Raw genomic sequence first — 14,776 nt, forward strand, 5'->3', positions numbered from 1 at the left:
TCGTTTTTGCTGAAAAAACAATCCTCTCGTGGCTACACTAGCAAACTTAGTCTCTTCGTAGTGCCTTCCTAGTGCTAGAAACATTGGTTGGTAGTGGGACCTAGGAAGGATAATAACATTAGTGGGATCTAGGAAAGACAAAAAAAAAAAAGGGGAAAAGGGAAAAAAAAGAGATGGTCTCTTTAGTGGCTCAAGGAAAGCCCTTTAACCACCTAGAAGGGGCCCTATGTGGAGCAAACATGGGCCCTGGTGGCTAGAGGAAAGGGACCACAAAAAAACTGGCGAAATTTGCATGCACTACGAGTAAAGTCTTTGTCCTTGCAATACAAACGCTAACGGGGCGAGCCCCAAAGCGGGCCACCTATCGCGCGTCGGGAAGTACCGCAATTCCCCATCTGATCTCCATGGCTCCTCCAAACCCTAGCAGCAGCTCTCTTCACCAACATCATCAGCAACAGCAGCAACAACTACTGCTGTCATTGCGGGCCAAAGACATCCGGCGTGGTGACTTTCCCGAGGGTTTTGTCTTCGGCACAGCAACTTCTGCGTACCAGGTTTGTCCCCTCCCGTCATGCCCTTGGACTATCGAATTCTGGATCTGCGCAGATTCTATCCGTGCATCACCTTGCAGTTCTACAGTTTGTGCCCGATACAATTCACCTGGAAAGTCCAATCATCGTTCAATAATATTTTAGAAGTCGGGGATTGATGGGGGGGAATGCCCTCTCCTCCATTTCCCGGGCACAGAATGGGCTCGGCTCCCGCCTCCCGCCTCACCCATTCCAAGGGCATTCCCTACCTCTTCTTTCCCCAAAAAGACTCCTCACCCTATGCCCTCCATTTGCAGGTTGAGATCAATATTGAACTGCCCCACATTTCTTATGTATATGCGTTTGGCTGAGATAGTCCAATGAGGAGGGAGGGGGGGGCGTGGGGGTGGGTTGTTGGGGGGGCGCTTTTATAGCCTGGCACGTGTACATAAGACGCACAGGGTAGTTAAATGTTTACCTCAACCCGACATTTGTGGCTTAAACCCACTACTACACCCCTTCCTGCATGCCATAAACATATGCTTACAACATTTATGCAGTGCCTCTTCATAACCCAGGTTTCTAGGCTTAACTTGTTCTTCTTGCTTGTGAACATGTTTTTATTGCATTCACCTTTTCAAATGTTTTTCATGATCTCTAACTCATCTTGACATCAGAATCACGGTCATTGCAACTTGAACGTTTTTTTTGATGAACTAGAAATCTAAATATCATGTTGCTCTTTCAAAAGGATTGCTTTATGAGGACAGTTAGGATCATCCTCCTTTGGAACCGTTGCCTGAAAGCCTTTGTAGGTGTGCCCCAAGTGGCACCCAACTCACAAGATTGCCATTCCCTTCCCCTTGGGTCTTGTGGAACACAACCAACCAACCTCTCGGGAACTTCTTCCATGTCTTGTGTTCCTTTCCTTGGACTGTGCACCTTCATCTGGGACTCCATTAGTGTTTAGTCTGATGCTTAAACAATGTTGCCTGGTCCCCACACCACCAAAAGATCAAGACATGTGCGATGGTTTCATCCATGTGTGATGCAGTAAGGGCAAGTGTGACGGTCGGACATTGGAAGCAACAATATCTCAGAACTAGCCTGAAGCTTTGATACCAATGTCACATGCGGAAGCTTTGGGAGTCTTCTTTTAGCCCTAAACACCATCCTAGAACATGCTTGATGCAAAACACATATAGAAGATAGAGAGAAAAGAGAGAGAGAGAGTTAAGTATAAAGTATATTCATAATGTACAAAAAGGAAGTACAAGTCTTGCAGCCATAGGCTGCCTCATCAAAAGGTGGAAACACCTAATCTATAGTCTAACCTATGACCACATTCCCCAAGGAATGAGATGCTCAACAATGAGTGAGTCTGGGCTTTATATAGAATTAGATGCTGTTGGTCAGCCAGATAAAACTGCTGTCGACATGATACTATTTCTACAACTAGCATAAAATTTTACATAGAATGGTGGGCTGACATAAACTGTTGCTGACATGCTTTGTATGCTCTAGATCTGCTGGCCGACTAGCTCTACGTGCTGATCTTGCCCTAAATCTGCTACCATAGCCGTGGGAGAGTCATGTCTACGTGGCATGCACGTGACAGGCGGCATCTGGCTCTCATGAGGGATCACGCTCTCTTGGTACTGTCGCCACAAGTATGTGTGGCCAATGGATCCCGTGAACGGGTGGGGTGTATGATCCCTGTGAAGCTTGGATAATACTCTCTAGCATGGATGAATGCAATCTGAGGAAGTCTGTAATGGATGTGTGAGAGGCATCTCGTTGGTTGTGACTCCCTAGGGGTTGTATGAGCATGGTCTCTAGATGGTGGCAAAGTATAGTAGGTGCATCTCTGGTCATCATAATGCATACCCATGAGAGAGGGCCAAATCTGTCTCGGAAGAGAATGAAATCGCTTTTGATTTTCGTAGCAAGATGGGCATTTGAACATGCAATGCTCCGTTGTCTCGACCTCCCCTATTGTGCATACCTTGCATATCTGTGCATCCCGAGGGGTGGATGTGCTCCACCAGACTCAATCGGTAGAAGGTTGGATGATACTTGTAGATGGCCAATGGTGATCCGCATGAAGAGGGCTGCCATCCCGAGTGGCGTCGATGGTGAAGATAAGTAGAGAGGGCTGCCATCCCGATGATGTGAGATGGTGAGTACAGAGTGGGCTGCTGTCCCAAGGTAAATTGAAGAAGAAAAACGATGATAAACTGTAGTAGAGAGTGGGCTGCTGTCCCAAGAGAGGTACTGATGATAAAACGCTGAAGTGCTGTACTGTGTAGCAGAGAGTGGGCTGCTGTCCCATGAGCTGAGGAAAAACGTTGATGTCCTCTACTGTAGGAGAGAGTGGGCTGCTGTCCCAAAGTGTGGCCTGATATAAAATGCTGTTGTACTGACCTGTAGCAGAGAGTGACCTGTAGCAGAGAGTGGGCTGCTGTCCCAAGGTGTGGCTTGATGTAATGCCAGCTGCTCCTCGACCTCCTGCTGGTGTCGAGACCGGATGGCGGCGATCTCTCTGTGGTGTAGCCATGGTGTCTGGTAGCCGGCTAGTCTGGGTCGTCGCCTAGCTCGAATCTCCTCCGCTCGCTGAGATGTCACTCCCAATGTGTGTGGCTGGGCTATTGGTGCCAATCTCTGGAAGAAGTCAGTCAATTGGGACTGTCTTCCTCCGCTATGATGTGCGGGTGTGTGAAGTAAGATCTCCCTGTGTCTCTGTAGTGCTAGTAGTAGTCTGCCTAGCTGTCTCTGGTCCGATCTCTCCCAGATCTGTCTAAGTGATGTGGTCCCTCTAAAAACCTCAGGATAGCATGCCCTGATCTCCTGCAAAGCACCACACTGGCAAACAAAATGCTCCTCTGTCTCTACCCCCGTCTGGCATAATTTGCAAATGCGCTCTGCTCGAGGGATGAAAAGATGCAGGGGGGAAGAGAGGTTGAGCTCTTGCAAGCGCACACACACACTCACAAAACCCTAATAGAGAACACACAAGGTGAGAGGCTGAAAATCTTCTTCTTCTCTACTCAACACTCAACACACCATATACAAGAATAAGAGTACACATAATATGAAAGGTACTCAACCAATACATACACGGGTTCTCTATAGTGTGAACCCGACTAAATGAGCTGGCGCTATAACTATGCCAGTCTCTAGAATGGCTGTCACACAGCCTGTCATCCCACTGGCCGCATATCTCCCATGATCTCACCAACCATGCCAGTGGTGTAAGTGTGGGGCCTATCCCCCAGGCGGGTCATCAGTGTCCCCGCCTCACTAGACGAGCTCGATATCTCAACACTCCCCCTTGAGCTCAACTCCATCTCATGTACACCAAGCGAAGCCTTGAATCTGCGGAGCTTCTTTGTACCCAATGCTTTGGTGAAGATGTCAGCTACCTGATCCTCTGTGCTGACATAAACAAGTTCAAGGTCTCCTGCCAAGACCTTCTCTCTGACGAAGTGGTAGTGGACCTCTATATGCTTTGTACGAGCATGGAATACTGGGTTCCTGGCCAACTGTATACTGCTAATGTTGTCACAAAAAATGACAACTTGTCTATCCACTGATAGACCCAAATCTGCAAGTAGCTTTCTCAACCAAGCTACCTCACATGCTGCCATAGCAGCTCCTCTGTACTCGGCCTCTGTACTCGATAGAGCAACCGTAGGCTGCTTCTTGCTGCTCCAAGTCACAGCAGCACTTTCCAAAGAAAACATGAATCCACTGGTAGATCTTCTATCTGAGATACTACCAGCCCAATCAGCATCTGTGTACCCATGTACACATATCTCTGTCCCAGTCTCATAGAATAGTCCACAATGCAAAGTAGACTTCACATACCTCAGTATGCGTCTCACTGCATCCAAATGCGGTTTCCGTGGAACCTGCATAAATTGACTCACCAACCCAACAGCATAGCTCAAATTTGGTCTGGTGATCGTCATGTAGATCAAACTTCCTACTGTGCGCCTGTACATAGTAGGATCCTCCAAGATCTCTCCTGAATCTGCACTCAACTTGCCATTCTGATCCAATGGCACAGAAATAGGCTTATAGCCTGTCATACCATACTTGGACAACATGTCCAAGCCATACTGTCTTTGCAGTAATCCAATACCATGTGGTGACCTAATCACCTCAATGCCCAAGAAATATCTGAGCTCCCCCAGATCCTTCATCTCGAACTTCTGTCTAAGCAAGATCTTTACATCAAAGATCTCTGCATCATGGTCCCCCGTAATGATCAAGTCATCTACATAGATGACAACAAGCACAACTCCTCTATCACCATGTCTCACATACAACGAGAAATCTGCATTGGCTACATGAAAGCCAATAGTGACAAGATATTCAGAAATCTTGTCAGACCATGCTCTTGGTGCTTGCTTTAAGCCATACAAGGCTTTCTTCAACCTGCAAACATGCTCGGGGTGACCCACATCCTCATAACCAGGTGGCTGCAACATATACACCTCTTCTTGCAAATCCCCATGCAAGAATGCATTCTTTACATCCATCTGATGTAAAGACCATTGCTTTGACGCAGCCACTGCTATCACAACTCTCACCGTTGCCATCTTGGCAACGGAGCTGAAAGTTTCCTCATAATCAATGCCATATGTCTGCGCATATCCTTTGGCTACCAATCTAGCCTTGTACCTGTTTATGCTTCCATCACTGTTATGTTTAACTTTGTACACCCACTTGCATCCAATGGCTTTCTTGCCTTCAGGCAATTGCACTAAATCCCAAGTTTCATTTCCATATAGTGCATCCATCTCCTCATCCATGGCTTTCTCCCAATACACATTTCCAACAGCCTCATCAATGCATGTGGGCTCAACAACCTGCACAACCTTTGCCATATATACATAGTGATGTGCCACATAACCATCATATGTAAATCTCTGCACAGGGTTCTTCACTCTCCCTGATCTTCACAGCTTTTCATTCATGGCTTCCATAGCCTTCTTTACACTAGGTGTTCTCATAGCTGGGATCCCAAGCTCCTCATCAAGGCTCATATCTGAGCCACTAGACTCTCCATCAACATGAGAATGCCCTGCAGGAATGTCAGGCATACCAAGGGGCTCAACCACTTTCTCTTTTTCTTTACGTGATGTACTAATCACATTTGCAGGACTGGTATTATGACGCAGCCTGCCACTCCATGGTCTATCAATAGACCCACTAGATGAGGACTCTCCTGGTCCGCTCAAAGACTGTGATTGCTGACCTGCATTCTGTGCAACCACAGTTCCACTCACATCAGCCCCAACAGCTTCTTTTTCAGCAGCATACCAGCTGCTCATCTCATCAAAGACAACATCCCTGCTTACCCTCAACTCACGTGTAGCAGGGTTATAACACCTGTATCCCTTTTGCTCAAGGGAGTATCCAATAAACACACATTTTTCAGCTTTTGGATCCAGCTTAGTTCTCAGCTCATCTGGCACATGCACATATGCAATGCATCCAAAGACTTTCAGATGAGACAAATCTGGTTTTTTGCCAGTAAACCTCTCCTCTGGAGTTACATCATGTATGGCTGCAGTTGGAGTCCTGTTCATGATGTATACTGCTGTAGAAACAGTCTCAGCCCAATAGCAATGCGGCATATTCTTCTCTTCCATCAATGCTCGCGCAATCTCAGCAATGTGCCTGTTTTTCCGCTCAGCAACTCCATTTTGCTGCGGAGTGTATCTACATGTAAACTGTCTCCGAATACCATTCTTCTTCAAAAATTCAGAGAACCCATTGGAGAAGTACTCTCCCCCTCCATCTGACCTTAGGCACTTTACATATTTTCCTGTTTGCTTTTCAACCAAAACTCTGAAATTCTGAAAGTGAGTGAACACCTTACTCTTCTCCTTCATGAAATATACCCACACTTTCCTTGTGTGGTCATCAATGAAAGTCACATAATACCTGCAGCCTCCCATAGATATGGTCTTCGTAGGACCCCATACATCTGAATGCACAACATCTAGTGCATTTCGGCTCACATATCTGTTACGTGGAAACACATGCTTTGTTTGCTTCCCAAATTGGCATGCTTCACATATTTTCTGCATACCTTCCACTTTAAATTTTGGCAGCCCTGTCACAATTCCTTTTGTCTGCATAGACTTCAATCTCTGCACATTTACATGTCCAATCCTTTTATGCCAAATGTCTGTGTCTGCAACAATTCCTGAACCATTTGCAAACATCGCAGCACTCACTTCAGGCATGTCTACATTCAACGTAAACATTCTACCCACTCTGTTGCCTTTTGCAACCAACCTGTACTTGTCTTTAAAGTCTTCAACATAGCAACCATCAGGGTTAAACCGAACCTGCAAACCCTGCTCAATCATCTGGCCAACTGAAACCAGATTCTTTGTTATGCTCGGAACGTGAAGTACATCTGCAAGGTACTTCACTTTGCCATCCTGCATAGACAATGGCACATCTCCAATATGGACAATTGGATGAGTAGTGTCATCCCCTGTTTCCACAAAACCTGGTCTTTCCGGGTTTTTCATCTCCTTAAACCACTCTCCATGACTTGTCATGTGGTTCGAAGCACCTGAATCCACATACCATACATTATCTTTTTGTGCTGCATCAACATTTTCAGACATGGCATTCACGACATGCTGCATAACAAACAACCTTTCATTATCCTCATTATTTCTGCTTGAGGATGCATAGTTGTTTTGCTGCACTTTCCCATTTTGCATGTCAGCCTGCTTCTTATAACATTCTGCCTGCATATGTCCAGGCTTATCACAATAATAGCATTCACGTGCATCATTATATTGCCTTTGCCAATTTCCACGGCCTCTTTGACTCTCCTTGCCTCTGAATTTGCCTCTTCCACCTGCGTGTTGTTGTTGTTGTTGTTGATTCTGGGACTGTTGTTGTTGCTGCTGCTGCTGGCCATAATTCTGATTGCCTGTTCGGCCACCTCCTTGACCGCGTCCACGGCCTCCTCTACCTCGTCCTCTTCCTGAACTCGTGTAGAAGGCCTGTTACTCTGAACTGTTTTTGCTTTGTGAAGACTGTTGGTCCTCACCCAAGCTCTTCTCTTCGATAATCAGCATTGACACCAAATCTGTAAAGTTGGAAATGTTTTCCCGAGTCTGAATAGACGTCTTGAACGCCTTGTATTGTGGCCCGAGACCACGTAGACAGACCTCCACCTTATTATCATCATCTACTGACACACCAATAGATGCAAGGGATTCCACAATACTCTTTATCTTCAATGCATAGTCATTCACAGACATGCTCTTTTTCTCCACAGTATGAAGTTCGTTCTTCAACTGTATCTTGCGTGCCTTGGTATTTGTTTCATAGAGTTTAACCAAGGTGTCCCACGCCTCCTTGGGGGACTTGGCATCCTGAATATGCCCAATCATGGTGTCCTGTATACTAATGGAGAGCCAATACATAACCTTCCTGGCTCCTTGGTTCCAGTCTTTAAATTCTTTCACATCTGCAGCAGTCGGATTTATATCCGATATCTCCGGTGCCTCTTCATGCTCACCTTCTATGTAGTCCCAATAGCCTTTTCCCATCAGGAAATTCGTCAACCTGAATCTCCAAGCATGGAAGTTATTCTTATCAAGCTTCTCAGCCACAATCTGAGTTATCCCATCATTTGACATCTTGCCAAACACACAATTTTACCAGAAACTGCACTCTGGTTTTTTCTGCACAAACTGCAGTATTTTCTGCACAGCGGTACTGTAGTACTCTCAAATGTCACAACCAGTGACCTCAATGTGCATACATACACCCAATGGTAGCTGTAGACCTCTTTGCAGCACCCACAGTGTCTGCACAGTCAATCTGTCTTCCTGCAGTTCTTAAAACAGAGTTCCACAGAGAATCGATGACTTACCCGCAGTGCTCGAAATCGCCTGCTTTCTGAAAAACGGAGGTCCAGACGCGTTTTCGGCCCAGAAAATTTTGTCCGATAGCTTTACTCCCGCGAAGAAAGCTCCTTAATCAGAGATCGTTGCCGGTGCCTCCCGTAGAGCTCCCGACAAGGGTGTAGTCACCAACACAAATAGAGAAGAGTAGTTGCAGCTCTTACCCTCGTACCGCTTCCTGTGGCTCTCTTGCTTGCAGCTCAGCCCTTAGCACGAACCAGGCTCTGATACCATGAAAAGATGCAGGGGGGAAGAGAGCTTGAGCTCTTGCAAGCACACACACACACTCACAAAACCCTAATAGAGAACACACAAGGTGAGAGGCTGAAAATCTTCTTCTCTACTCAACACTCAACACACCATATACAAGAATAAGAGTACACATAATATGAAAGGTACTCAACCAATACATACACGGGTTCTCTATAGTGTGAACCCGACTAAATGAGCTGGCGCTATAACTATGCCAGTCTCTAGAATGGTTGTCACACAACCTGTCATCCCACTGGCCGCATATCTCCCATGATCTCACCAACCATGCCAGTGGTGTAAGTGTGGGGCCTATCCCCCAGGTGGGTCATCAGTGTCCACCGCCTCACTAGACGAGCTCGATATCTCAACAAGGGATGCGTGCTGCTCTCCCAGTCTCGATCTCTAGTTGGTGTGATGAGACCCTTAAGTCGCCCAATGGCTACTCTGGCTCCATGTGATGAGAGAGAGAGAGAGAGAGAGAGCGAGCTGTATTAACGTCTACTAGAGGCCGAACTCGACCTATGAGACAAATCAATGTACAACTGTCAATGTCTTTTGGATGTCCTGAAAAAAAAAGGACAAAATGAACATGAAGTAAACTATGAAAGTACTGAGCTAGAGAGAGAGAGAGAGAGAGAGAGAGAGAGAGAGAGAGAGAGAGAGAGAGAGATTTTATTAACGTCTTCCAAAAGACCGAACTTGGCCTATGAGACAAATCAGTGTACATGTGTGGGGTATCCTCTGTCATCCCAACAAAATGAAAAAGTACTGAACTAAAAGCTGAATCTGGGTGTGCAATAAGTAGAATGAGTGGGGGAGGGGATGGAGCTCTACTACTAGGAGAATGCAAAGCTATATGCATGAAGTATACAATCATGATATGCAACCTAGCTAGCTCCATCCTGTACCATACTGGGGGTATAAAATGGTATACATCAATGAAGGGGGTGTTCACAGCTCCTTGAAGAACATGCTTGGGTCTGCTCTGAAGCGAGCCAGTCGCTCCGCACCCTCTCTGTGAAAGCTCTGATCTCTGTCATCTCTCTCTGGTAGAGGCATGGTGTCTGAAAGCTAGGTGTCCTCTGTCTCCTGCGGGCTCTGAGTGTCTCTGCTCTCTGGAGAGTAATTCCCTGCTGTGTAGGGGCTGGGAGTGGGGTGGATCTCTGAAAAAATGTAGTAATCTGTGTCTGTCGTCCCCCCCTCTGGAGCTATCTGAGCCTGTAATGATGTCTCTCTGTGACGCTGTATGTCTAGAATGAATCTCCCCAGTATGCGCTGGTCTGCTGCCTCAAAGAGCTGGCGTAGGGAATGTGGCTCTCTGAATAAAATGGGATATCTCTCTCTGATGGCTGTATATGCTTTGCATGTGCATACATAATGCTCCTCACTCTCCACCTCCTCTCTGCACAATCTGCATACCCTCTCCTCTCGGGGGATCCGTGCTGCTCTGCCAGTCTCGATCTCCAATCGATACAATGAGACTCTAAGCTGATCAATAGCTACTCGGGAACCGTGTGGTAAAAAGCCCTCCATGTATCTAGGCCTCTCTATAAATCCATCATCAGTGATACTCATGAAGTGATCTCTGTAGTACAGCATCTTCGGTGGAAGAGGCTATGTAGGCGATATCCATGTCTCTCGTGTATAGAGCTGCCATAGGTCCTGTCTCAATACTATGCTCCTCTCACTATGAGAGATGGATATGTGGTGCATCCGTGTCATACTGGAATGGTGGTAGATGATCCATGTCTAGGCCATGCTGTGAGAACCATAGTTGCATTCAAACGCGTTTGATACGCGAAGCAAACGTTTACAAACGTTTGAAAAAAAAAACGTTTGAAAAAAATTTCAAACGTGGACTTTTTTGGGGGTTTTTTTTAACGCTTCGTCGCCCATCGCATCTCTTGCGCCCCCGCCCACCGTCTCTCTCTATTTCGCCCCGCCCATCGTGTCAAGGGAGTCGAGCGTATCTCTCTTGCAAGTTGCGCCCACTCTCTCTCGAGTGACGAATCTGCCCGCCCATCGTGTCTTGAGTCTAGACTCTCTCGAGTCTCTCTCTTGCTCGACTGTGCAGGCACAGCAGGTTGAGGCAGCCCTGCACAGTGCACACAGCCGGGCAGCCCATCTCTCTCTCTTGCGTGATTGTGCAGGCACAGCAGGCTGAGGCAGCCCTGCACAGTGCACACAGCCCATCTCTCTCAAGCAAATCTAATTGTGACATTTGTTACACGGAAGCACACAATCTTGGCTTTGTATCGTCAATTTAGTAAAAAGGAATTATTGAAGCCATCGATGACGCGCTTTGCTTACTCTTTTATAATGCTGGTGAATTTATTGGATGACAGATGCTACAATGGGTTGCGTCGTATGGTTGTTAGTGAAGCTTGGACAAGGAAAAAGGTCTCACGTACCGTGAAAGGCTTGGATGTGGCTAACATTATATTGGGTGCAAGCTTTTGGCAGGAGGCTAAAGTGATTGTGAAAATTTGTGCACCTATTTTAAAGATCCTTCGTCTTGCAGATAGAGAAGGCGCCACCATGGGTCTCATGTATGAGATGACAGATCGCATGGTTGAGAAGGTGCAGGTTGTAGGAGGAGTGGATGCAAATAAACTGCAAGACATTAAGAATCTTAGTGTGGATAGGTGGGATATGATGCATTCACCTTTACATGTTGCAGCCTATGTTTTGCATCCTATTTGGAGAGCTAAGAATCCTGGTGGTGACAGAGAGGTGCATGAAGGTTGGATGACTGTCATGGAGAGATATACAAAATATGATGTGGATATGCAAGGTGTTCTATGTGATGAACTTGACACTTATAAGTCCGAAGCAGGTGCATTTGCTCGTGCTGTGGCTAGAGATGAGAAAAGAATGCATCAAGCTGTCAAATGGTGGGAAACATTTGGGGCCCAGACACCCAAATTGCAACAGCTGGCTATAAGGGTGCTCTCACAAGGTACTTGTGCCTCCCCATGTGAGAGAAATTGGAGCACATTCTCTCTTATCCAAACAAAGAGAAGGAACAAGTTGCTTCCAAAAAGAACAGAGCATCTTGTATACATTCACACCAACCTTCGCCTTATCAACAAGATCAAGCAAGGAGGCTACGAAAAGATGGAGGTCACATTGGAAATGATTAACAAGGAGAATGATGATGATAGATTTCTTGCATTGCAAGAGACACAAGAAGAGGAGCAAGAGGATGTTGTAGCCTCATTATCGCATACGGGGGCAAGCAGAAGTGATATCGTTGGCACCAGTTCCCTTGGTGAGCATGATGATGATGATGATGATGATGATGATGATGACGATGATGATGATGATGATGATGATGAGGAGGAGGAGGAAGAAGGGGAGGATGACTCTATTTCAGAGAATGATCTATCATGATTCATTTAGGTGAAGACTCGCGTAGAGTCTAGTTTGTATGAGTCATGACCATCTCCCCTTCCTTCCTTGTTGTTTAGTTCTGTAGTTGCCAGGGCACTTTTTACCTTCTTTAGGAGGGGTTTTTTCCCCTGGCTTTATCATTTTGTATCAGCTGGCTTTTGTTCTCTAGAGTCTAGACTCTACACTAGTCACTCTAGAGTCTACACTGCAGTTTGAACTTTGCGCAGTGCACAATGCGCATTTCAATTTTCAATTTTCATTTGCTTCAATTCAATTGCTAGTTTTGAGGTGCTTCATGTTATGATGTTTTAATGTTCAAGTAAATATGGATTTGTTTAAAAAATGCTAAAAAATTAGGGTTGCGTTTGATTCAGGTCAAGGGTTTGAATCAAACTCGTATCATACTTTCATACTCGTTCGCGTTTGACGTTTGATTGACGTTTGAAAAAACTATGGTGAGAACCAATGTGTGACATGTGCATACCATGATCCTCTGTCTCCTGCCTCAGCCAGCTGTCTAGATGCCTCAAAAGCTCTGTATGACAATCTGTCTTGTGGCATCTCTCTGTCTAGTAGGCATATAGTCTAGAATATGGCCTCTACCATCATAGGAGGCGTAGCAAACTCTGCTCGGATAATTCATGAGGTATTGACGGTTTGTTGCGTATCATGCGTGCCATCATGAGGGCCTGTGGTCTCTCTATCTACGTCCACCAATGGGTAGCAAGGCCTGGCGTCCATACCTCTGCTCCATACATCAGTGCCGGTGTGACTAATGTGTCAAATAGCCACCCCTTCGTCCGGGGCTCCTGAAAATGCGCCTGGTGGCATTGTCTCTCTAGCATAGCCGAGGATAAACCTCCCTCCCTTGGGACCGTTGCCTGAGAACCTATCTGGCTCACAGGACTGCCATCCCCTTTGGCACTGTGGAACACCACCAACCAACCTCCTGGGAGCTCTTCCCGTTCCTGTGTTCCTTGCCTTGGGCTTCGTATCCGTGTACTTTCCTGTACCTTGGACCTGTACACCATCATATGGGACTGAATCAGTGTTTAGCTTTGCTGAGCCTGATGCTCTGATACCAATGTAACATGCGGAAGCTCTGGGAGTCTTCTTTCAGCCCTAAACACTCTTGGAAACCATCTGATGCAAAACGCAGATATAGAGAGAGAGTAGAGAGAGAGAGAGATGCAGGAAATTCAGTATATTGATATGGTACAAGAAGGTACTTGTCTGGAGCCCTAGACTGCCTTGAAGAAAAGGTGATAACACCCAAAATTCTGTCCTAAACTAGGACCCTAATGATCCACTCCATAAAAGAATGAATGCCTAAAACAATGAGCACACTTTGCTATGTATATGGTTCTTGCCTCAAATCTGGACTGGCCGACTGGCCCTGGACCCTCCATAAACCTTGGCGGCTGCGCCTCTCCATGATTGGAAACGCATGGTGCAGTTGACGCCTTCTGGTACAGCCGACGCCCTGTTCCTTGCAGCCGACTGAATCCCCTAAGTCCTCCAGGTCCTGCTCCAAGTCCATCCTACTGTCTCATCTGCATCTTGTGCTCCAAATCCTAGTTCTAGTTATCTCTGACTGGTTCATACTCTTTATTTGGCTGCCTCTTCTGGATTTAGCCCTGAAAATGTCCATGGCATTTATCATGCACATGACACTTTACCATCGAGTGGGTAAAGAAGCTAGCTGTGGTAGGTCGAGGCTCTTGTGGCTGAGGTATAGGTGGCTGCTGTGGGGCGTGGTATGGGTAGAGAGAGAGAGAGAGAGAGAGAGAGAGAGAGAGAGAGAGAGAAGATATATTAACATCTACGGAAGGCCAGATTGGCCTATGAGACAAATCTATATACAACAAGTCCATGTCCTGAGTATCATGGAAAGAAAAACTGAAATGAAAAGCTAATCCTAGTCATATGCAGCTCACTGTCTAGCATGCTATAGATGTACAATCATGATAGGTGGTATACTACTAATTCCACCTAGTGGAGATGGTGGAGACCGGTGTGTAGAGAGAGAGAGAGATATATTAAGCGTCTACTAAAGACCCAATGGGCCTATGAGACCAAAGTGGTACAATAATGTCCATGGCATATCTCATCATGGAATGGAAAATAAAACAGAATGAAAACATAAATATAGCTATCTCACTGGGGTGATACAAAACTGTCCATGGAAAGAGAGAGAGAGAGAGAGAGAGAGAGAGAGAGATGTTTTTGTAGTATTTGTGAGACATAATTAGAGTATTTTAAACAATTGTTTGGCCCAAAGATCTCATAAAAGCTGAGTTGGTTTAAGTCACACACCAGTGCCTTCACCATGGTTTTGATAAGAGAGATTTTCTTAACAGGTTGAGGGTGCTGCTCATGAGGGTGGACGAGGACCCAGCATTTGGGACACGTTTTCTCACACACCTGGTTGGTTGACAACCTTGAGCCTATATTTTTCTTTCTGTTGCTGGAGTTTCTCATTTACATGAGCTGTTATCAGAAGAGTCATGTCAAATTTTTTTGGTAGAAGCTTTCGGTTAATTACATGGACTATTACTAATCATATGATCCACTTTCTTAGGTAGGATATTAGATGGCACTAATGGTGACAAAGCAGTGGACCAGTACCATCGTTTTCAGGCAAGCCTTCTC

General features: G+C 46.0%; 1 protein-coding gene across 2 annotated transcripts in view; it reads left to right on the top strand.

Moving 5' to 3' along the window:
* The first annotated feature begins 317 nt into the window (after nt 1-317).
* Nucleotides 318-14,776, top strand: part of LOC147605117 (beta-glucosidase 4-like) — a 78,945-nt gene continuing 64,486 nt past the window's right edge. The window contains exons 1-3 of one of the 2 annotated variants that reach the window (XM_086793698.1): nt 318-554; nt 14,485-14,551; nt 14,706-14,764. In XM_086793698.1, coding sequence (XP_086649824.1) covers nt 405-554; nt 14,485-14,551; nt 14,706-14,764 — 276 coding nt within the window. In that variant the 5' untranslated portion in view covers nt 318-404. The remainder of the gene's footprint in view (nt 555-14,484; nt 14,552-14,705; nt 14,765-14,776) is intronic. The other variant, XM_086793697.1, reaches the window with a different exon arrangement.

The sequence above is a fragment of the Cibotium barometz genome, chromosome 60 (genome assembly GCF_041138505.1).
Source record: "Cibotium barometz isolate CiBa-2024 chromosome 60, ASM4113850v1, whole genome shotgun sequence".
In the NCBI taxonomy this organism is placed as follows: Eukaryota; Viridiplantae; Streptophyta; class Polypodiopsida; order Cyatheales; family Cibotiaceae; genus Cibotium; species Cibotium barometz.